This window comes from Equus caballus, chromosome 15 (genome assembly GCF_041296265.1).
Source record: "Equus caballus isolate H_3958 breed thoroughbred chromosome 15, TB-T2T, whole genome shotgun sequence".
Classification (NCBI taxonomy): Eukaryota; Metazoa; Chordata; class Mammalia; order Perissodactyla; family Equidae; genus Equus; species Equus caballus.
Genome location: NC_091698.1, coordinates 86084234 through 86109727, shown reverse-complemented (window position 1 = coordinate 86109727; position 25494 = coordinate 86084234). Strand labels below are relative to the sequence as shown.

At 37.6% G+C, this 25494-nt stretch overlaps 1 protein-coding gene across 50 annotated transcripts in view; it reads right to left on the bottom strand.

Moving 5' to 3' along the window:
* DTNB (dystrobrevin beta) overlaps positions 1-25494 on the bottom strand; it is a 237966-nt gene that overhangs the window by 194895 nt on the left and 17577 nt on the right. For 31 of the 50 annotated variants that reach the window (XM_070235828.1, XM_014731260.3, XM_070235793.1 and 28 more), the window contains 3 exons: positions 19604-19671; positions 9224-9304; positions 6073-6286 (listed from right to left, as the gene is read on the bottom strand). Coding sequence is in view for 48 of the 50 variants with exons in the window: in XM_014731260.3 (XP_014586746.1) it covers positions 6073-6286; positions 9224-9304; positions 19604-19671 (363 nt within the window). In the remaining 2 variants the exon portion in view is untranslated. Of the gene's footprint in view, positions 1-6072; positions 6287-9223; positions 9305-12473; positions 12534-19603; positions 19672-23778; positions 23886-25494 lie in introns of those variants that run through there. The other 19 variants (XM_070235811.1, XM_070235815.1, XM_070235820.1 and 16 more) reach the window with 4 other exon arrangements.

The window sequence follows — 25494 nt, the reverse complement described above, 5'->3', positions numbered from 1 at the left end:
TTCCTCAGGAAAAAGAAGAGGATTGGCAGCAGATGTTAGCTCAGGGCCAGTCTTCCTCAGGAAAAAGAAGAGGATTGGCAGCAGATGTTAGCTCAGGGCTAATCTTCCTCAACAACAACAAAAAAGGAAACAATAAAACAAGGCCAAAATAATAAGCAAAAAAATATGTTTTCCTAAAATATTAGCTAATGATCAAACCCTGTGCATATATCCTGAAATCAAGAAGATTTCTCTTTGAAAATTAACACAGATGCATGACTTTCCTTGGAAGAAAAGAAAAGCTACAAGATAAAGAGTGAGTAATGGGAAGAGTAATAAGGGAACTTCAAGCTCACTCCTTTCTGCTCCCTGAAGAATTGTGCCACAACCACTTAGACTGGGGCTCAGTGAACTAGTTTTGCTGGCGTTGCATCACACATCACATCACGACAGCCACGCAACCGCAGCATCCAGGAGGGCAGGGTACGCAGCGCAGACGCGTGGGCTCCACTCTGCCTCTTCACCAGAGCGGCTGTTTCTCCCTGTCTTGCACTAGCTTCCTCTTAGCATGTCACCTTTTTCAAACATTTGAAACCCCTGGCTCATTCTCCACCATCTCCTGGAAATTTCCTAAAACGGCTATGATCAGATCCTCGTAAGAGCTAAATGTGCTATTACTGAGGCCATCAAAAACTTCCCATTCAGCACTAGTTCTCCCCTATTTTTATTTGTTTTTTTTCTTGTCATCTTGAATCCATCTAAGAATAAGCAGGGATATGAGTAAACACTGTACATAAACACACGAAATGTTTGTGCCTCCCAGGAAATTATGTTTTTGTTTAAAAATCACTAATGAGGAGGACTATAACCTAATATCTTTTTTCATCAACGTCCATTCCAAAACATACTAGTGGGGCTTATTTATAATTTAAGGAATACATCTGAATTTATTTAAAATAAACTAGGTGGGTTTTTTTGCTTTTTTGTTTCTATTGTTTTGTTTTTAGCATTCAGTATTAATATGGAACTATGGAAACTTTCAAATATATCCAACATAAACCGCTAAAACAAGATTTAAAAATAGTTCTTAATCATATTTCCAAACTATATAGGTATTTTTTTTCATATAAATCCATCATAAATTAGATATATAGAAGTCTTTACCCTAAGGGAATCTTTAGATTGTTCAAGTTAGCAAGAGTGTTTTCTACTGTTATTTTAGATGGTAAAAAATAACCCTGGGCTTTTCACTGGTATGTTCAATACTGATATATTTTGAAGATTTTATCCAAACCTAGTTTTATTACATATATGATTTTTTATAGGTTTGTTCCATTTAATGTGGGATTTCATCATCTCTCTGAACCAACACTTATGGTGAAGGCCACAGACTCATCTGCAAAACAAATATTGATTAAAAAAATTACAAGAAAAATAAGGTTCAATAGCCAGATAAAGTGTAAAGAGAACTTCTCAGAAACTCACTACAGAACATTTTTCTTTCTTACACAGGGAGTAGAAAACATAGAATACAGTCACTATCCAAGAAGAACGCCCTATCAGGATTAAAATACGAAAAGTTCAGAGCCGCAATTCAAAATGAAATAAGTCTTCTAAAAAAATAAGTCTCTTGTCAGAAATCACTACGGCCCAATCAATAGCTGGCACCAAATTAAAACATAAAAATAAAAATTTATAAGAGATTTAGTGAAATGAGAAAGCTGATATTTCAAGATATTAACAAATATTTGTTAACTTTTAGGTGAGATAATGGCATTGTGGTAATAGTTTCTTAAAGGAACCCCATCTTACAGACTATGTATGTACTGGAGTATTTACACATAAAATGATAACGACATGGGAAAGTTGCCTCGAAATAAGCCAGGAAAGAGGGGAACATAGAGGTGGAGAGCCTTGGGATATAGATTTAATAAGATTGGCCATGTATTGATAATTATTGAAGCTGAGTGACAGGAATCTTAAGTTTTATTACAATATTCTTTCTATGTTTGTATATATTTGAAATTTTTCATTATAAAACATTTTAAGACAAAGATATCTTAAGAAAAGTAAAAAGTCAACCTACAAATTGGGAGAATATCTGTGCAACACACGTAACGAAGAAAGGATTGTTATCTATATTATATGAAGAAGCCCTACAAATCAATACAAAAAGAAAAAACAACACATTAGAATAGTGGGCAAAAGTCAGGAAGAGGCATTTCACAGAAGTAACATATGTGGCCAATGAACACATGAAGACACACTTAATCAAGAAAATGGAAACTGAAACAAAGAGATGTCATTTAGCAAAAACTAAAATCTGCCAATTCCAAGCCTTACAGAATGTGGATCAAAAGGATCTACGCATCAGTACAATTTGGAAAAATAACCTGATATTATCTTCTAAAGCTGAACTTTCACATACCACACACCTCAGCAATTCCATACCTTAGTTTAGAACCAAGAGAAACACTTGTACACATGGACCAGGACACATATAAGAATATTCCAAGCAGTGTTGTTTCTTAGAGCAAAAACTTGGGAAAAACCAAAATGCCATAACAACACACAGAATGTGTTCACTGTTATATTGTTCACTGTTAGTATAAAAGTGAACTACAGCTACATGTGACATGAATGAGTCTTTAAAATAAATGAGTCTTTAAAATAGATTACTAGGTGAAAAAATAAATTAGATAACAGTACATATAGCATGGCACTTTTAATAACTAGTAAAAATAATTAAAATTAAACAATATTCTGTTTATGCCTATATATGTGAAAAAATTGTTTTAAGAAGAAAAGAAGTAATAACACAAACTCAGAATAGGGTTCCCCTTAGCGAGGCAGAAGTCAGTGGGATGTGACAAGAGAGATCAATGTAAGGTATGGTCAATGTTCAAGTTCCTGGGTTAGATAGTGGGTTAATGGTTGTGTACTATTTCTAAGCACGAATGAGGGAAGAAAGAGTATATGCAAAAAAATCAATTAGAAGCAACAGCTCAGGGAAAAGCTGATGTTGGTGGTCCTTGATGGTAGCAGTGGGGATAAGAGAAGCATGTAGATTTGAGAGATAGTCAAGAGATAGAAATGAAAGAACGTGGCAACTGACCGGATTTGGGGGCAGAGGGAGAAGAAGGTATTAAGGTGATTCTCAGGTTTGAGATTTAAGGAACTGGATGGAGAGTGGGGCCATCTAACAAGAAAGGTAACAAGTTTATGACGCAGGGCAAGGCGTTTAATGGTGAAGACCGTGGTCGTCTTCCTCATATCCAGTCCAACAATCCCCCACTATGAAGCAAGACGTGGTGAGGGTGATAATCAAACTACCCTCTGCTCCAGAGGCACAAATCGTGATTTGTTTCAGCTAGAAAGTGCTAACACCCACATAGACACGGCCCAAATGCACATTTCTGGAGGAAGGCTCAGGTACTTTTGTTTGGTGTTAAAAGAAGCTGGCTCTCCCCCATCTAGACTTGAAAGAGGAAGCATTTAGCAGATGCTAGCAGGCATTTTTTGAAGTCAGCATAGGGATGAAGCTGATAGAAGAGGAGAGCAAAGCCAAGACCACTACAAAGAAATGAACCAGAGCCCTGATGCAACAAAGATCAAGGGCGGCCTGCCTCCGGGCTCCTCTGTTACATGAGTCCATATGCCTGTTACTGTACAAGCCCACAAGTGCAGGCTTCCTACTGCTTCCAAGTGAAGACACTGAACTAGCACAGAGGCTGCAATAGAAAGCGGATTTGTAAACCACAAGCCCTAAGTTATGAAATCGGCTCAACTGAAGAAGAGTAAGGAAGATTTTCTGTCCTTCATGCTGGGAATTTCGATATCCTCGTTAGAGGGGAAAAAAAAGAAAAAGTTAGTTAAAGCATCACTTGTACCTTCAGACCAGACCACATAACTACCAACAAGGCAGAACTGAGGACCTGATAAGGGGAAAAATGGGGCTGTCAGAATGTTTGAGCTATTCCTCATAGCTTTTGCTAAGACCCTATACACAGATATTTTAATTCTGTTCTTTGTACTTTTCAATTAAAAATTGGCAAATATGAAATATTTAAAATCTTTAGTATTAAAAATAATTAATTCCTAAGAAAATACACACTTAAGGAAGAAAGTCTTAGATACTATGTTCCTGACTATTGCTTCAGGGTCTTATAATCTATTATAATAATCTGACACCATCTGGTCAAAAATTTGACTTTGAATTTGGAGATGACGGAACTTAAGAATAATTAAATAATTGCTGCATTCAAGCTTTAACTTTAAGAAATTATGAAATACAAAAGCTCTGAAAAGATTCAAATAAGTAAGTAGATATTTTAAACATCAAAGGAAGTCTCCAGCATAAGTAATAAAGTGGCCAACCAATAAAAAGACTACTATTTGAAATATTTAACAACAAAATGCCCTGAGTTTCAAAAATAAAATCCTGATAACCATATCCTTTCTTTTTTCCAGTACGTGAAAGTCAATTTCAAATTTCTGGGGAGCTAAATAAGCTCTTTTCGTATAAAGATTTCAAGGTTAGTAAAGATGGGATGATTTATTCTTATGTCCATGGTCAAAGTTTTAAATAAGATATGACTCAAGAATTACTAAACTCACCACCGATATACTACACTCCTCACTCTCCTTCACTCACTCACTCTTGTTCTTCCTGGTTCTCTTCAGTGAGCCCTTCCACTGACCTGTCTTCACCAGATTCCTGTCCATTTCTCCTCTGTCTCTTTCTGCCCGTGTCCAGCTTTCTCTGAACATGTCCCAGGACACTCCGTACCTTCTTCTCTTCCGTCTGATCTTCCCACCCTCCCTTCTGCCATCTCTTCACTCTTCCTTCTCCTCCCTTCTTTAGCCACGGTATTTAACTTATTTGATATAATTACAGAATCAAAGTTTATGATCTTTACCATCTTTAAACAGTAAGATTATTTTTATTTCTGACTTAAAAAAATACTGTTTCTTGAAGTAACTTATGTTGTGCAACCCTGAACTGATTTACTCAGTGAGTCAGTGTCATGATAAGGTGCTGCTCACTCACCACAGACTAATGGTTTTTACTAAGGTTTTTGGATCAAAACAGTGATTCCTTGGACAGTACAAAATTAGCCTTATGGATTCATTAACCTAAACTGCTAAAAAATGGCATTAGAATTGTGAGACTTATGTCTCATGTACACCCTTGTTTTAAAATTCAAATTGCTTGAAATAATTTCCTATTAAATGGATAGAATATCTAATTTGTAACATCTTATTAAAATGTTGTGAATTTAATGAGTGCCTATGTTGTGGCTTGGCTTTGACACTCGTATAGTTTCACTATTAACTCACAGAATCCTCAATATTATAAAGTACAATTAATAGCATTCTAGAGATGTATGAACTCAAAGTACGTCTACAGAGAGATAAAATGAAGCAGAGAATTAACCCATCCAAATCAGACGGTTGATAATATAGCAGGGATCAGAAATCTGAATGCTTGGTTCCTGGAATATATCCATTATCCTCTGTGCTTCTAATATTCATCATTTCGTTTTTGTTTTTATAATACCAATTTAATTCTCCATGAATACAAATACAGCAACTCATTTCGATTTTAATTTGGAGTATATTTAAATAGTATTCTTCCATTGTTGTAAGGTCTACCAGACAATGTTCTGCACTGAAAAAAATTAAAATAGGTTCCTAAACATAAATAAAGAGAAAACAAGATACTATAGTCCAGGGGCATTTGGTGTTATAAAGAAAGGTTAGGTTTAAAAATCAAATAGAAAGCTTCATAATAAAGCTCACAACTTAGCTATCTTTCTCTGCATAGAGACCAGCTATATTAAGGTGCCTAAAATGTTACCCAACAATATGTCTCAAGTGTTGTGATTCTGCACAATATTACAGAGCTTACCATGTGACATGCCTAGGACAGCAAGGCACTCTGGCACTTCACCAGTCTTTAGAAGAGACTTACACTGAATAATTTCCCTTTGAACTGTGATCCTACGTTGACAACCCTTAGCAAGGCAGTGTGGAAGAAGGATGATTTAGGTAAAACGTTCTTAAAATGAAGTAAGCATGTAAGGTACTAGCCTGTCGTATGCAGCAATCATAAAGTTGAGGAGGAGACTGATGGACTGCTCCACGCTGATCTGGTGAGTAGAAGGCAGGCGCTTGTTCAGCTGGTAGTAGATGGATGAGATGACAGTTTCGAGGCGGGACACACTAATCTCAGTGGTATGGTCCAGCGTATTAAGGCCATTGTCTCGGAAGGCTTCGATCATGTTCCAGATATCAACAAGATGGACTAAGACACAAAAAAAATAAACTGTCAGCAATTTAAAAGTTTTAATTAATCAGAAAGATATAAGAACTTTACATTTATTTCTATCTAACAGAACAGTGGAGGGTGTCAAAATATGTCACCCCAAAATATGACACTTTGGCATGAGGATTATTTTGAGTTAAAAGACACTTAAAAACAGCAGGTGCCAAGAAGGGCACTGTGAACTCCTCATTTCTCGAAAGCAGGAAATAAAACTCCCACGTGAAAGATGCTCTCCCTATTCCAGGGGGAAAGAAACATTCTTATCACCAGAGACAGTGAATTGAGGTCAAGAGACATCTGTACCGACTCTGTTAAAATAACTCTTATCTTCCTTTAGTCACCCATATATTTTGGTTACTTTTCCACAGTTGCTACTCTTTGTTCCCTAGTATATAAGCACTCAGGTCTAGTCATTTCCTTGGGTTTTCATTTTCCTATGGGTGCTCCCAGGTACATGTAAAAACCTGTACGCTTTTCCCCTGTTGATCTGTCCTATGTCAATTTAATTCTTGGGCCCAACCAGAGACCCTAAGAGGGTAGAAGTAAAGTTTTGCTCTCCCTACAATAGCCTCAAAAATACCTAACGCAAAATTTAACAGAAACTCAAAGAGACAAATTCACAAACTTAGTAGGAGATATTAACACACCTCTCTTAGTAAGTGAGAGAGCAAACATACAAAGAAGTAAGTACAGAATAGATGATTAAACTTTACAACACACAAAATAGGCATAATGGGCACTATATGAAGTACTGCCCCCAATGACTAGCATGCTTTATTTTCAAGAATACAAAGAACATGTATAAAAATTGACTTTATTCTGAGTCACAAAGCTAATATCAACAAATTTCCAAGAATTAAAATCATATAAACCATGCTCTCTAATCAAAATGAAATTAAGTTAGAAATCATCAGCAGAAAGACAATTTTTAAAATAAGTCATCTTTAGAAATGAAGAAACAAACTAGGGAACTTCCTTAATCTGATTAAGGGTATCTACAAAAAACTGCAGCAAACATATAACTTAATAGCAAAATGTGGAAAGCCTTTCCTTTGATATTAGAAATGAGATAAGAAATGCCCACTATCATCATTTCCATTGTACTTCAGGTCCTAACCAATATAAATATGCAGTAATTACTGCTATAAGTATTGGAAATGAAGAAATATAACTGTCATTATTCAGAAATGACAAAATTATACACAGATAATCATAAAAATTCTACAGATAAACGACTAAAATTGATATTTCAGTCTAGAATGATTCCTAGATATAAGTCAAGATATAAAGGTCACTTTATTTTTTTTTCTTTTGAGGAAGATTAGCCCTGAGCTAACATCTGCTGCCAATCCTCCTCTTTTTGCTGAGGAAGACTGGCCCTGAGCTAACATCTGTGCCCATCTTCCTCTACTTTATATGTGGGATGCCTGACACAGCATGGTTTGACAAGTGGTGCCATGTCTGCACCTGGGATTCAAACCGGTGAACCCTGGGCCACTGAAGCGGAATGTGCGAACTTAACTGCTGCACCACCGGGCCGGCCCCAGTCACTGTATTTCTATATATCAGTAACAGACAATGAAATTTAAAAATACTATTTATAACAGTATCATAAATCATCAACGACTTCGGGAGAAATCCAATGAAGGATATGCAACATCTCTACAAAAAAACCCTATAACTGGCAGAAATTAAAGTCCTAAATAAATGGAGGGACATACTATGTTCACAGGAGGAAATCTCAACGTCAGAAATATGTCAAGTCTACTCAACTTCGTCTACAGATTCAGCGCAATCCCAACAAAATCCCACAGGACTATACTTTAAAAGGATGAATTTTACTATACGTAAATTATACTTGAAAAAAGACAGGAAAGAAAAAATCCCAGCCGAGTTCTTGTTTTATTTTGTTTGTTTTTAGTAGAAACTGACAAGTTGATTCGAAAATTTGCATAAAAATAAATGGAAAGAGGCCGAGAATGTCCTAGACAATCTTAAGAAGAAAAACGGAACAAAGTAGGAAGACTTCCTCTACCTGATAACAAGACTTACTACAAAGCTCTAATAGTGTTATCAGTACAAGAACAGACAGACAGATCAATGGAACACGAGTGCCCAAGAGCAGATCTTCTCATGTGTGGACCCTGCTAAGAACATTCTTGTATGTTTCCCTCAATGAATACGAGGAAAAGATTTTTTAGCAGTGAAGAAAAAGAATGGTCTTTTCAATAAACAGTGCAGGGACAGGTGAACATATCTATGGAAAAAACTGAAATTTGACTCCTACTTATACTGTACACCCCAAAAAAAACACTTTCAGTTGGATTGAAGAATCATAGGTGACAAAATAAAACTTCTAGAACAACGCATCTTTTACTTTACATTACTAATGCCGCTAGCCTGGTTCAGACTCTCAACACTCCACACATAGACTACAGTTCTCAAAAATAATTACCGTAAGAATTACAAAAACAGTAGCTGTTGGGGCCGGCCTGGTGGCCTAGGAGTTAAGTTCAGCACACTCCGCTTCAGTGGCCTGGGTTCAGTTCCCAGGCACAGACCTAAAACACACACCAGCCATGCTGTTGCAGCGATCCACATACGAAACAGAGGAAGACTGGCCACAGATGTTAGCTCAGGGCAAATCTTCCTCAGCAAAAAAGAAAAAAAAATACAGTAGTTGCCCTAGGACAGTGGTTTTCAAACTTTTTGACCAGAACCCACAGAAATATATTTAAATCAACACACACACACACACCCAGATACATAAAAAACAAAAGTTTAAAAAAATGATTTTTAGCCTTACCACATAAGGTTTTGATTTTTTTTCTCTATTACAAACTAAAAGATATTTATTTCTTTTATATTATCAAGAGCTCTACCCAGCTATTACAGAAATGAGTAGAAATGACTTACGGTTGCATCGTTTTTGTACAAATCGTAATTTGCAAGCTGTTCTGTAAGTTGACAGTCGTATGACGTCAAAATTCTGAGCACCTGAAAAAAGGGCAAATAAAAAGTCCAAGGTGATTTACCATTTAATGTCTAAATGCTGGGAAGTGACTCTACTCCACTGTGTCGGCACAGTCTATACATAACATGTCAACTAGGCCTTCTGATAAAATACAAAGTGGGGAAAAAGGATTAGGCACACTTTTTGCATGTCCACTCCACGCTAAGCACTATGCCAATAATTTTGCCTATGTTATCCTGTCTGCTAGGCTAAGAAAACTCTGAGAGGAGGAACACTCACGATATGAGTGAATGAACTATCCATCTTAGGAAGGGAGGCAAGGTGGTATAGTAGGAAAGACCTTAGCCTACAGTCAGGAGAGCTCAGTTCCAGCCCCAGCCTGACCACCAACCACAGACCATGACTGCGGCCATGACACATACCTCCTCTTGGCCTCAAAGTCTGCATCTGTAAAATGAGGGAACTGGACAAACTGATCTCTAAGGGCCCCTTCCAGGTCTATGGCAGCCTGTATTTTTCCAAAAATGGCCACAATGGTATTTCCAGACCAGTATTTTATGTGCTTCCTAGGATACTGTCCCTCCTCATCAAGAACTAAAGATTATTTCCCTCTATGTGCATCTGAGCAGGACCTTGTGACTGCCTCAACGAATAGAATGTGCAGAAGTGACACTGCACGATTTCTGAAGATAGGTGATAAAAGGTGGTACAGTGGGCCCTGCTCGCACTCTCTCGGGATGTTGCCCTGGGAACCCAGATGCCATGTTGCGAGGAAGCCCAAACTAGCTGATGTGGAGAGGCCACAAAGAGAGGATCATATGCAGGGGAACTGAGTCCATCAGCCAAAAGACAGCGTCAATTGCCAAACACGTAAGTGAGCAAGTCTTCAAATGATTCCAGCCCTGAGCCTTCAAGTCTTCCAGCTGAGACTTCAAACATCATGAAGCAAAGTCAAGACATCGGCACTGGATGTTATCCTAATTATAGACCCCCAAAATGCATAAACACAATAAATGAGCATTTGGGGCTAAGTGATATACAGCCATAGTAACTAGGACAAATCCTAAAGTAACCTGATTCTATAAATCAAACTTTGTTCTCATTTCAAAATTTGTTATAAACAAAGTCTGGATTCTAAGGGCACTTCAGAGCCCTTTGGCCCCCAACGTAAGCCTTTTATTTCAGCTATGCTGCCTTCACAACACCCGGCAGCAACTTTTGACTCAACAAAGGGAAAGTGAACTGGCACAAGTTACCTTCTACCAATATTTACAGGCATCTCTCATTTCCGCTCGCTTCACAGTATAGAAAAAAAGGGAAGGATTTTTTTCAGGTTTTTGGTGAAAGTAATATTTATTGACCAAAAAGTAAAGCAAGGGTTTCTTACTCTCACTTCAATCAACCTTTACCTTGATGCCATGACTGAAATTATTTCCTCCATCACCTGGTTCTCACAAAATTTCTATTCTTCTAGATATACTATACAGTCCTATTTTCTTTTGTTAATATAACAGCTTTACTGAAATATAATTCACATACCATGCAATTCACCCATTTAAAGTGTACAATTTAATGGTCCTTACAGAGTCGTGCAACCACTACCACAATCAATTTTAGAACATTTTCTTTATCCCCAAAAGAAATCTCTTGCCCTTAGCAGTGATTTTGCCCATTTTTCAATTGAGCTGGCTCTTTATTATTAGGTTCTAAGAGCTGTTTATATATTGTAGATACAAGTCCCTTATAAACAATTTGCAAATATTTTCCCCCATTCAGTGAGTAGTCATTTCACTTTCTTGGTTGTATCCACTGAAACACAAAAGTTTTTAATTTTGATGAAATTCAATTTATCTATTTGTTCTTTTGTCCCTTGTGCTTTTGGTGTCATAGCCAAGATGGCTTTGCCTAATCCAAGGTCATGAAGATTTACACCTATGTTTTCTTTTAAGAGTTTTATAGTTTTAGCTCTTACATTTAGATCTACAATCCACTTAGAGTTAATTTATTACATGATATGAGGTAGGGGTTCAAATTCATTCTTTTGCATGTGGATATCCATTTGTCCCAGCACCATTTGTTCAAAAGACTCCTCTTTCCTCTTTAAATGATCTTGGCACCACTGTGAAAAAAATCAAGGGACCATAGATGTATGGGTTTAATTCTGGACTTTCAATTCTATCCCACTGATTATATGTCTATCTTTATGTCAGTACTACACAATCTGGATTATTCTAGCTTTGTAGCAAATTCCAAATTCTCAAATTACGAAGTGTGAGTCTTCCAACTTTGTTCTTCTCTTTTAAGATTGTTTGGACTATTCTGGGGCCCCTGAATTTCTATATGAATTTTTAGGATCAGCCTATTCATTTATGCAAAGAAGCCAGTTTTTATGAGAATTGTATTGAGTTTGTGAATCACCTTAGGAATACTGCCATCTTACAGTTAAATCACCTGATCTTTTGACACAGGACGTCTTCCCGCCTGTTTAAGTCTTCCCTAATTTCCTTCAACAATGTTTTGTAGTTTTCAGAGTGAAGGTTTACAATTCTTTTTTAAATTTATTCAGTCCTATTTGCTTTTACTCATTTAGTTTAATATATTATATCAACCCAAATATTTTTAATTGAAACTATTAAGTATTAATTATTCAAAAACCAGGGGCCAGCCCCATGGCCGAGTGGTTAAGTTCACGTGTTCCGCTCCCCGCAGCCCAGGGTTTCGCTGGTTCGGATCCTGGGCGCAGACATGGCACTGCTCGTCAGGCCATGTTGAGGCAGCATCCCACGTGCCACAACTAGAAGGACCTACAACTAAAAAAAAAACACACAACTATGTGCTGGGGGGATTTGGGGAGAAAAAAGCAGGGGGAAAAAAGGAAGACTGGCAACAGTTGTTAGCGCAGGTGCCAATCTTAAAAAAAAAAAAACAATGGTTTTAAGAAAGAAGTGTGACAAACGTTAAAGGGCATTTAAAAAATAACCAGTCATTAAATCACTGTAGATAAATAATTTTAATGCCTAAACCTTTATCTTTATAAAATATTTTTCTGAGAAAACTAATGTGAATAGCTGGGAAAGTTCCATCCCCAAATGACCAAACAGAAAGATTACTGATCAGATTGATCAGATTGCAGGACATTTATTAGGGCACATCTGCTAGTGGAGAAGTAACTACAGGAAAAAGTCAGTGCACCTGGTATAACGCACTCTCTTCAGACTCTCTCTCCAGTGCAATTAGAGTCAGATTTGGGGGCTGCAAAACAAAATAGAGCAGATATCACACAAGTTCAAAGCCATCTAGTTTAGGAAAATGGGAAACTCCATATGCTTCAGCCCAGTTTGCCAGAAATCTCTACACTGAAGTTTCAGGTGCTAGTCAAGAATCAAGTATCACTCTGCCTTCCTTTGCCATTGTTCTTTGTGAAAATACATCCCTCTAAACCCAGTGGGAAAAAAGGTAGAGACAGCAGTGGGATAGCACAGGATTCAGAAATTCTAGGGAGCCCTGCCACAATATCATTTAAAAAATCTAACAGCACTCCAAATCTCAAAATAATTTCTAAAAGTGAAGACAAAATCAATAACCTTAGAACATTATTAAAATCTTATTGTCCCAACATTCAACTAATCAGGTTCTCAAACTTCCCATATGTTTACCTTCTTCTGAAGCAGTCACCTTTTCTGGTTTCTCTAAGTAAAATCCTTATACACTGCCTCTAAGAATAGCCTTCACTTTTAAAATACTTCCCTTATGTAAGTGTCACGTCAACTTCCTCATCAGAAAACATGGTAGTATGACACATTAAAAAAAGAACAGAAAGCCCCCAGTGAAGAAATTGAAATGATTATATTATCCCATCGGGGATTCTGAACGAGAAATGATTACTCTTCACTTCATCATCATTCATTTCAAGAATAGTTCATTATAAGAAATACAGTAAAATGTCATTTTAATACTAATGTCAGGCAATATGTTTCAAGCTTATCAAGAAATGGTACGAAGGGTCCTAACTAAATTCCCAGGCAGAAATCTGGGCCCCGTTAGAGAGCCCAGTGAAGCTCCTGAACAAAGAGGAGAAAATATGAGGACACTGGGTACCCAAGATATACAGGAGAAAGATGGGGTACAGCTAAGAAAGGATTAACCCTTCTTTCTACATTATGGCTTGCCTCATTCATGAGGATGAGATGTGAATATTCTACGGTATAACCAAATCCCAAGGAAAACAGAGTCAAATGCAAGGGTTTCATTGTATCTGCCTATATCAGAAGCTTGTATCAAAGTATCCAGGAGAGGAACCTGGAATCTTCATTCTAGAGAGTCTTATAATCAAGGTAGGTTTGGGAAACACAGGACTACCCAACTCAACTAAAAGGTCTGGTTCATGCACCTCTCAAACTTTTCTCTCACATCCAACTCCAGTTAGTGTGACTTCATATAATTACCCAAACATGCCAAGCCCTGGGCCTTCAGAAGCGCTACTTACTGCTCTAGCCCTTCCTTCATCACATCGGGGCTGATTCAGCCTAGACACCACTTCCTCCCATAACCCTTCCTGGACTCCCCATGCTTCCCACGTCACGGCTCCTACTGCCCCATCATTCCTTGTTTCCATTTCCAGGAAACCAAGTTTCACGAAGGCAGAGCCTATTTTATCCTTGTGTTGTTCACTATCATACGCCCCAAACTGGGACACAACAAAACTAGTACATGAAATATTTACTGAACAAATAAATCACTGAAAATTAGGAAGTCCTGTGTTGCTGCTATAAAAAACTCTGATCTGCTTTCTCCCGAAAATATACCGAGGAAAGTCAAAGCTTAGACAACTATACAATTTTGGACACTAGCAAGGAAAGGCTGATAGAGCGAGACGATAAAAGCAGTGGGGGCAAACTCCTTCTCCTGTGTAAACATGTTGATGCTTTTAGCCTTCTTCAAGTAGGACAGAGAATTCCACACTGCGTTCTACAAAGCCATAGGACTTGGTCTGGCAGCTCAGCAGGCCCATGGGAGGTGTAAGGAAGTAAATGTATTTTGTTGCAAAAGGAATCTAACCGAGGAGATGAGGAGGAGAGAAGAGAAAGGGGAGAAGAGATTAGAAATCTAATAAATGTAAATATAATATTTCTGAATTGTCCAAAACTTTTACAAGGTTTTTTTGTATTTGTTTTTGTTTTTTGGTAAGGAAGACTGGCCTTGAGCTAACCTCTGTTGCCAATCTTCCTCTTTTTGCTTGAGGAAGACTGTCGCTGAACTAACATCTGTGTCAATCTTCCTCTATTTTATGTGGGATGCCACCACAGCATGGCTTGACAAGCAGTGCTAGGTCTGTGCCAGGGACCCTGTGAACCTCGGGCTGCAGAAGCAAAGCATGTGAACTTAACCACTATGCCACTGGGCTGGCCCCTTACAAGCATTTTTAATAAGAAAAAAAAAAAGAAAAACACTTTCCAAAAGAATATTAGTCTGAATAAGTAATGAATATAAACATAACTGACTTCCTTATTTTTTCTTGGCAGTACAGTTAGAAATCCTGGGGATCAGAGATGAAGCCAGGGGTCCCAGCAGAGAGGAAGGTACAAATAAAGCCAAGACCACTGAAGGATGACTCTCCCAGGGGCTGAACTAGGAATAAAAGAAGAAAAAAACCCACAAAGGGAAAAGATAGGGACACGTGCCTGGCTCCACCAAGATTTAGATTTAAATTTTAAAAAATAACGGCGAGCAAAGAAAGTGATAACCAAATAGGTTGGATAAAACAAAAATTGACTATGCAAAATAATAACAAAGTCTAATCTATGGAGTTAAAAAAGACAACACTAACCATAGCATATATTTCATAAAGGAGGTACTCTAAAGCATTCTAATATCCTTGTATTACTATCAACAAAGTTATAAATATTGATAAGCTTTGGACTTCAATTAATTGATGTTAAAATTTCTAGGACAGCCAGAAAAAGAAAATACAACTCACAGCCAAATAAAGGGAAAAAGTGGAATGGAAGGAAGGAAGCTCAATTCGTCTAAGATAAGGCAAGAAAGGGGGCGGGGGAGGGATAGAGAAAAGAAAAATCGAAGCACAAAATAAGACAAACAAAAAAATGAAATATATCAGTATTCATAAAAAAGATTAAAGAGAATAAAGTCTTCAGTGAAAAAGCAAAGACTGTCAGTCACATTGGTTGTCTTTTTTTTTAAATAACCTACCTTACGCTGTTTACAGGAGATACACATAAAACATAAGGATACAGAAAGTTTTTTAAAAGAATGCAAAGATAAATACTTTACTAGGCATGCAACCAAAGAAAGCTGGCAGAGCTATATTAACATATAACAAAAGAGACTTCAAGGCAAAAAAGCATTACTCGAAACAGGACATACCTACCAGAAAAAGTACTACATAATGACAAAACATTCAATTTCCTAGGTAGATATAACATTTTAATGTATATGCATCTAAAAACAAAACCTCCCAAACACTGACAGAGGGGGCTGGCCTGTGGCCGAGTGGTTCAGTTCGTGCGCTCCGCTTTGGTGGCCCAGGGTCTCGGCCGTTCGGATCCTGGGTGCGGACATGGCACCACTCGGCAGGCCACAGAGCACAGCCAGAGGCACTCACAACTAGAATATACAACTACCAACTGGGGGTCTCTGGGGAGAAGGAGAAGGAAAAAAAAGAAGATTGGCAACAGATGTTAGCTCAGGTGCCAATCTTTAAAAAAAATTTAAAAAACACTGACAGAACTAAAGGGAAAAAATTTAAAATCTATGATCAAAGCAGAGATTTTTAACATCTTTCAGTAATGAAGCAGTCAAATCAATACGGACAAAAAAAATTTGAATAAAACATGTAACAAGCTTGATCTAAATAATGCAGAAATCATACACATTATTTTCAAGCACTCATAGACTATTTAGAAAAATACATAACAAAAAATGTCAACAAATTCAAAGATTCTAGAATCCCTCATTCCCTGACCTATAGCCCAATTAAGCTAAATATTTTTTAGACAGTCATCTATTTATTTAGTATGTAAATTTTGAATCCAGTGATCTTTCTCCACTCTTTTATTAGACTAAATGGTTAGTTTATAGATTTCTACATAGGTAGGTAACTATATCATTTTTTCAAAAAGACTATTTTTCTAGAGCAGTTTAGCTTCACAGCAAAATTGAGGAAAGTACAGAATATTCTTAGTCCTTTCTGTTTTTAGACAATATCTTTAATTTCCTATTATGAACAGTGATGAAAACAGTTTATTTTTTCTTTGCTTAATATTTTATTTTCTGGACTCTAAGCACTATGAGAATGAGGATCACATCTGTTTATCTTGGTAGCCCCAGTAACTTGATAAATATTTATGAAGAGTGGAATAAATCATATAGAAATAATTTGGTAGTTTACGATTCTTACATGATAGAAAATTACTAAGAAAAATGAAAGATGATAAGTTAGAACAGTAGTTCTCAACTCTGGTGCTAAAATAAAAAGTTCTCTGGATGACTCTTCAAAATACTTGACGCCAGGCCTCCACGCTCATGGATTCCGATTTTACTCTTTCTTTTTCAAAATGTTGTCAGTATTATTGGTTTCTTCAAGGAAGTTTTGGCTTTATCGGTCCTCTCCATGTATCTTTGTTCCCCACTTTATTGTTGTGCACTCTTATGTTTATTATGTTCTTCTTTCTACTTTAGGCAATTCTGTTGTTCTTTTTCCCACTTCTTATATTGGATTACTTAGGCCATTTATTTTCAGACCTTTTTTTCTTTCTTGTGTAAACATTTAAGAGTAAACTTGCCTGTGATTTTCCATTTTTGCATTCCATGTATTCTGATATATACTATTTTCATTATCAACTCTCCATATTTTCTAGTTTCTGTTATGAACTATTTCGAAGTATCCTTTTAAATTTACACCTAGAAGATAGAGTCAAGTAATGAGGCTGGCAAAAGGTGATTTCAGCATCCACAGAAGGTAATTATGCTGGAGATTTGGGTGGGATGATGTTGGAAATAAGAGAATGAGGCTTCCAGCAGCAGATACCACTGCCACCAAGGCAATTCTTCCTATGAAGAAATAGGAGAGACTCAAGAAGCCACACTCACCAAACATCTCCCAGACTGTCCAGATCCTTGAGTTTGTTACAGAGAATGGTAATTTACATGAGGTTTATGCGTCAGAATGATAACATTCACTAAGCAGCAAACCTAATTCTTTGAAAAATACCCAATTTCTACCTCAAATATCTACCCTAGGCACGTTCTCTCACTTGCCGGTGTGAGTGCATTCCAGGCATTTCTTATATTGTTCATTTATTTGGTTTCCTATTTTGTCTGCTTCCTCGTACTAAAAGGTAAGCAACATGAGAGAAGTCAGGGGCTGTGTTTTCTTCCTCCCTAAAATCCTAGCATCTAGAATAGTGCCTGGAACATACAGATTCTCAATAAATGCGTTAAAAGTTAAATGGAACAGACGACCCCTACACTGAGTCTTGAAGGGTAGGCAGGAGCCACAAATCAGATGAAGGTGGAGCAACCACGTGAGCAAAGGCAGAGGGACATGGAAACCTCATCTGCCGGAAAGCCAGCTCTGTATTGCTGGGAAATGACACGCAAGACGTGTGAGGGAAATAGGGAACTTGGGAACCAAGGAAAAAGAGGCCAGAAGGGCCTTGCTGGGCATGCTTAGAAGCTTGGGCTTTCTCAGGAAAGTGATGAGGACAATTGAAGGGATTTAAGAAGGAAGTAACATAGATCTATATAGTTCAATCTGGCAGCTTCATAAGTCACAGATTTGAGAGGGTCAAGACCAGAAGAAGGGATCAGAAACTGATTGCTTTAGTTCAGAAAAGTAACAACGATAAAAATATTCATAATAAAGACAGCTCGCCATAGTAAATACCTTCCATCTGTGTCAAGCACGGCATCAAGTGCTTTACTCACATTATCTCATTTAATTCATGATAATTTTATGCAGTAGGTACTGTTCCCATTTTCTTGATGAGGAAACTGCCGCACAGAGAGATTAACTTGCCTAAGGTTATACAGCCAGTAAGTGAGGGAGCCAAGACCCAAACCCAGGCAGCCTGACTGCAGAGCCTGGATTCAGAGCCAGTAAGGTAGGAGGACAGATTCGAGACTCACTTATGACGTAAAACTCAGCTGCCCTGAGTGATTTCTTTGGAGGTGGAAGATGAGGCTGAGGGAGCAACTTCAAGGCGTTTGGCTTGGATGATCAGCAATTAGACACCCAGAAGTACAAGAGTCCTTAAAGATCACCCAACCCGACCACCTACCCAATGCCAACAAGTTCTTCTCTGCCACCTCTAACAGTGACCTAGGCCATGCTTGACAGGACGACAAAGATCTGAGGGGAGTCACACTCTGCCTCCCATTACTAAGACTCTAAAGATTTAAAATATCTTGACGGTTGAAGGGTCTTCTGAGAATTCATCCAATGATTGTCACTCTGTGATACGTGGAAATCTAGAATTCTGCAAGTACCTCAGGGGCTATCTCAGGCTGGGCTCCCACCTCCCCTCTCTGTCTTCAACTAAGCAGTACCAATTTTGTGACACTCACATGTTGAGGGTCCTTGTAAAATCTCATTTGGAAAAAAAAAGTAAAATGCTTTTAAAATGCTTCACAATCACAGGTACAAACCAATAACCTTATTTCGTGGCAAAGGGATTTGTGGTGCACCAAGTGTGAGTGTGTTGGTCAAAGTCACATAGACAAGTAATTGCAGAGCAAAACAATCCTTCATATACTGGAAACAGCCTCTCTCCTCTAGGCCATCTTTTTCTTTGTTCGAGTTTTATATAAATACATAATTTTTTAACAGAAGATTTAAAATTGTATAGTAAAGTAACATACCAAAGCACACATTCACACTTTTAATTTTTCCTATAGCCCTAAGGGTTGTCCGAACACTTAGCTCTCCCTCCCTTAGAAAGTGTATCTAGTGTAAGGTAATGTATATAACATATTATTATTTATCACCACTTGCAAGCTCATGGTAACAAAAGAGTTACAGCAAAAGGTCTAAATTGATTAGCATGCCTTAAACTCAGAGAAAATCTAGGTGACGTCCTGCCTTAATTATTTATGACTTTGCTTAAGAAAGCAATTCAAGTCAATTCAATTAAAATATACACTGGCTTGGGGTCCTCCACCCCCATGATTCTTTAACTCCCCTTCTTCCCTTTCTAAAGCTTGCAACGTAAAACTTCTAACTGATTAAACCTGTGACTTGATCAGGAGAAAAAAAGGCCTTCCCACACATGCAAACAAGGACCTCAGAAGCACTCAAGACTCACGCATTTCTATGAACAGCTGCCTCTTCTCTGCCATGGTCTTCCGCTTGTTCCCACTTTCCTCAATCATCCTGGAGACAAAGACAGATACAATTAACCACTGTACAATCTGACAATTCAACCAAGTGCTCATCACTATATCATGAAGAGGTACAGGAAACCAAGCTGTACACGCACATAGTAAGAGAATATCAGTCAAAATAAAGTGGAAGCCTGGTAAAAGATAAACCATTGTCCCTTTATTTGATAGCTTCCATAATATTAGAAAGTCAATACTTCAGTGAGTTCATACACTTGCTTCCTGTGCTGAAAATACGAGGCTATGTCTTATTTCTAACTCCGATTATTTTCTCTGCAGAGTCCTGGACTAGCTGAGACACATTTCCCACATCCCTACTGCTTCACACAGATAAACATGTCACTAAATATAATTTAGACAATAATTATTATGAAATGTTATAATAAAGAGCATAAGAATAGTTAGCTTATACTAAAAGATATAAATAAAATCTTCTACTTTTATATTAAACAATATTAAACAAAAAGATATTCATCCCCAAACTTCAAGAACTCCTAAATGTAACTTTTTTATCACATGGTAATAGTAGTTTACATGGATAAACTTGGGCTGGGCCAGTCCCTTTGTTAAAGCCCTTGCAAGCATTATCTTATGTAATCCTCCCAACAGCCCTAGGTGCTGGTATTAGTATTATTATACTCATTTTAGACGTGAAGAGACAGGTGCCTTGAAAGGAGCACTAGCTTGCTCAAAGGTACAGAACTCCGAAGAGGTGGAGTGGAATCCCAAACCTTTCATTAAATTTCTTACAAAATTGTTGCTTTGAGATGCCTATTTTTAAATCTCTATGCCTAAAAGGCTAGAATACAAATAGCTCATTGCGTGGACTCTATTGATGCAAAATTTGTGACAATTTCAGCTGAACTCTGTCTTACTCTATGAAGAAAAAAATATTTACACAATTAGCATAAGCCAAATAATTTCCCTAAGCAGATTAAACTGTTGTAAATCATGGAGTGATTTACATAACGTATCTCAAATATGTCAGAATCAGAAATTAAATGACTACACAATTTACATATCCATTAAAGCAAGGTGCCTGGTGAAAGTTTAGTTATAAATATATCCCAAAGAAAATTTAAAATGTGAATATATTCCTTAACATTTTGCAATTAATATTTTGATAATTAAAACTGGCCCCTTCCTAGATCATCGAAATGTTACCAAATAGGCTTACACACACATGATGGTTACTTAACAATTTGTCCCCAAGAAGAAAGAATTTTAAACAGAAAGAAAATAAGCCAAACAAAAAGCAACAAGAAACAACAAAAATCTAATGAAATCAAGGTCCTAGAGAAAAAACAAGAGTTGGTACCAGTAGCCTGTAATTACAAAGAAAAAAAGATACTCAAAAGTTGACTCCCTCGTCCCAAAACTGGTCTCTCACTAGGTAATAAAAATTGTAAATGTTAAGCTCAGACTAAAACAGGGAATATCATAACATCACTTATTATATCCTTTTTCTATACTTGCTATTTCCGTACACCACTTTTTCACAAAGTAGGGTCTAAGAATTCCTGGAGATTCCTAAGTTCTTCATGACAATTATCAAAATTTTGTTTTTACTTCCAGATTAATCTTGAAAAACACTAATATAAACTAATATAAAGAACTAATATTCTGGACCATCTGGAGGACCACCAAACTAGACGTAGTGCCATGCCATTTCAGGGCCCACATCTGCACACGTGATTTACTGTGGCACTGACAGCAAGAGATCGCCTTAAACAGGGGACGGCAAACTAGAGAAATTATACTACCCCGGGCCAGATCTGCCCTGCCACCTGTTTTTGCTAATGAAGTTTTACTGGAACACAGCCATACCCATTCATTTATGAATTGTCTATGGATGCTTTCATGCTACAATGACAGAGTTGAGTAGTTGCAACAGAGAGCATCTGGCGTGCAAAGTCTAAAATATTTACCACGCGGTTCTTTAAGAAAAAGTATGCCAACTCAACCTAAAGCAATAGTAATTAATATTGCAATTAGGTTAGCATGTCCCCACTGTCAAAATGACAAAGATCATCCCACATGGGTTTGAGTTCCAGTTGCATTACTGGAAGTCTATCCTTGGGCAAGTGCTTTAATCATTCTAAGATTCACTCCTTATTGCTGAAATGGCATGACTACATATGCTCCACAACCCTTCATTTGACAAATATTCATTGAGCAGCTCTTATGTGGCAGGCACATCTAGATGCACTGGAAATAGTGCAGTGAATAAAAGAGACACAGTCCCCACCTTCATGTAGCTTACATTCCTGTGAGAGGATTCAATGCAGTAACCCATTTAGACAGCGCCTGGCCGAAGGTCAGCAGAGCATTAACGTTAGCTATTCTTATTCCTACCATTATTATTGTTATTTATTACTACTACTACACATGCAGTTTATAAATCTAGTAGGGAGAATCTCATTTGCACTTAATGATACTATGATGGATGTTATTTAATTTAATGTATTTTCTTTTAAGAAAGTCCTGAGACTTGTTGAAACTAACAAAGCACAAAGCACTTTAGAAATTTAATGATCTAAACTGACAAAATAATGGTATCTTTAAATCACGCAGACAATTATTACAAACCTGAGCCAAACAACTCATAAAAACATACACCAGAACAATCTGAGATATCACGAAACGGTCATCACACTGATAAGCCAATAATGCACAAAGAAACTTTCTAAGAAATCTGTCTTATAAATTGGGTTTTAATTTTGTGTTATTGTTGTTAAAACTACCTAGTTAAAAAAAAAAAAAAAACTTATAGTGGAGTTGTACTACACTTGCATTTAACTAATATAAACTCAACTACACGAAAGAGAGAGAATTATTTTAAATAGATGGGCAATTCCACACCAGGATCACCTGTCTGTCCCAGGAGCGTGCGAGGAAGAAAGCGAATATGCAGCTCCCTGCTCAGTCTTGGTTCCCTCTGGCCTCTGACAGAGTAAGCACCCCTTTTTCTTCTCTTTTTTCAAAATATAGGCCCTAAATACAAGCCAACTCTTCACCTGGTGTTTAACTAAAGAGAAAGTAACAGCTCCAACATGAAGAAAAAACTGGCCATGCTAGACTTACTGAAAGAACTCTATGTTGGTCTCCACCATGGTATCGCTCCTGAGGAAATTAAAAAGGAATTTTTATCTACATTAGATTTCCCCTGTACTCACTGATTTCAGAAACTAACTCCCAAGATTTGACTCCAGTGTATGAAAGATAATTGAGATATGCACAACCACAAAGATTTGATACTAACACTTCAGAAACAATGTTTCCAATGTTTCAGTTGCTTTAGGAAATTTTATTCATGTATCCATTTTCTTAAAAGTTTGTAAAATTGTTCACAGATACGAAGATTCTAAAAATTCAGAGCTATAGGGTAAGGCTAACTATAATCAGTTCTTTTTTAAAAAATTATGAAATCTAAACATGCTAATCAGCTTATGATGTGTCAATAAAATTAAAAGAAACTGTATCAATATTGCAGTAACAATTATTTAACTGTCATATCTGTATAGGAATAAAGATTAGAAGTAAACCTGAAAATGAAAACATATTTGTAAGGTGTGGTTGTTTTCCTCAAGCTTTAATTTGTCACTGTGTTGCTTGACAATTTTTAGAAAGTTGAATACATGTGAAGTTTGTACTTAAAAGAGTTTTACAATGTTTAAATATCTTTCCTTGGAGGCAATGGGAAAACAGACACTGTCATAAACGATTAGTGAATTTATACTGACAAATATTTTGGAGGGCAATTTGGCATTATTTACCAAAATGTTAAATGCATACTGCCTTTGGCCCAGTAAATATGTTTATTTGTTTAAAAAGTAAAAGAAAGGGGAAGAGAGGAGAGAGAAGGGGAAAAGAAGGAAGGGGAGGAGGAAGGAAAAGAGGAGAAATCCAATGTGAAACTGCTAAATAATTTATGGTAGAGACATACAAAGAAATAGCATAGTTCACAGGTACTGAAGAGAATGAGGCAGGTACACTTAACTTAGGAAAAGATACTCAAGACATGAAAGTCAAAAGGCAAGTAACAAAATAGTATTGTAACACAGCAGATACAGTTCATGCCCTGCCCAGATACCCTTACCTGGCCCAGCCTCACAGATCCCCCAGCTGCCGTGAGAGCTGGCTGCTACCTTCTCGCAGATGTAGTCTTCTCTGGAAAATGGCCTTCAGCGGATTGAATTCCCCCTACTGAGAAATGCGGGGAAGTAACTCACCCCGACAGGGGCTGACAGGCAGCTGCAGCTGATGACTGACTGATACAAGGTATAAAACCCCAGCCCCAGGAAGTTCTAGATCCTGGTAAGATGGAGTGAGCACATACCAACCTCACTCTCCCATCGAATACAACTATAAACCTGCACAGAATGGATGCTGGACATACTTGAGGTCTGTGAAAAGTAAATAACAGCAGGTGGATTGGGAAAGAATAGAGAATTCAAAGCACCACTGCACAGGTGGAGTCTACATTTTTTCCCCTCGTATCTCCTGGCTTGAATTCAAACACAGCATGAACCCCTGAACCTGGCACTGTGGGACACACACAGAAATCCAGGAGAAACTCTTTACTTCTGGCTCGAAGAAAAGAAAGAAGACTAAAGCCCAGAGAGAGTGGGAGAAATTTCCCAGGTCCTTTTCTTCATTTTCTCCCACTCCAGCCAAGAAGCCATCCTGTGGTAGAGGCAGTGGCAGTGGCAGCAAAAGCAGCCGGCCTGGGAAACTACAGGAGTCAAAAAACGTGAAGAAAATGAACCCTCTTCTCTGTTGAGTTAGCTGCAGCTCCAAAAGGAGCCCCACTGCTACTTTTTTTCTCTCTCTATTCTTATGTCATTGTGGCAAAACTGCAGAAGCAGACAGTTTCTGGCCAGAGGACAGAAAAGGGGAGCTCAGAGTCGTCAGAAAGTACCAGAGCAATGGCTGAGCAGGAGAAACGTGGGAAAGCGACCCCATAGAGCTGTTTCTGAAATACTAGGCTCTTCTCCAACCTGCACATTCAGGGATCTGACCTCATTTAGCACACCAATGACTTTGATAAGTGAGCTTACAGAAGGACCTCCACCTCGGGCCCAGACTGATCATAGGTGGCACACACCTGAACAGCACTGAAAAGGATTTGATAATTGAACTGATGTTAGAACCACAGCCCTTAGAAGGTGGACAGAAACCTATGGACTAAATCTAACCAGGTCAGTGCCTGCTAAAACAAAAATACCAACATTCTCCATTAGATTTAAAGAAGACTCAAAGTCTTATAATGTTCAAAATGTCCAGGAAAAAATACAAAATTATTTCGCAAACCAAAAGCCAAGAAAATCTTAACTCACAAGGGAAAAAGACAATCAACAGATGTCACTGACGAGATGACACAGATGTTGGAGTAATCTAACAGAGACTTTAAAGCAGCTATTATAAAAACACTCAAATCTGTAATCACAAACACTCTTGAAACAAAAGCTAAAATATTAAATGTCAGCAGAGAAGCAAAAGATATAAAGAAGCATCAAATGGAAATGTTAGAACTGAAATATAAAATAACTGAGGGGGAACAACCACTGGATGGACTCAACAGCAGAACGGAGATGACAAGGGAAAGAGTCAGTACACTTCAAGACAGGTCAAACAGAAATTATCCAATCCGAACAACAGAAAAAAGATTTTTAAAAAAGGAATAATGCCCAAGGGACGTGGCAGACAAAAACAAAAGGTCTAACATCCATCACGTCATTGGAATCCAGGAGGAGGAAAGAAGTGTGTGGTGATGCAGTGCTAAAACAATACATGAAGACATAATGGCTAAAAA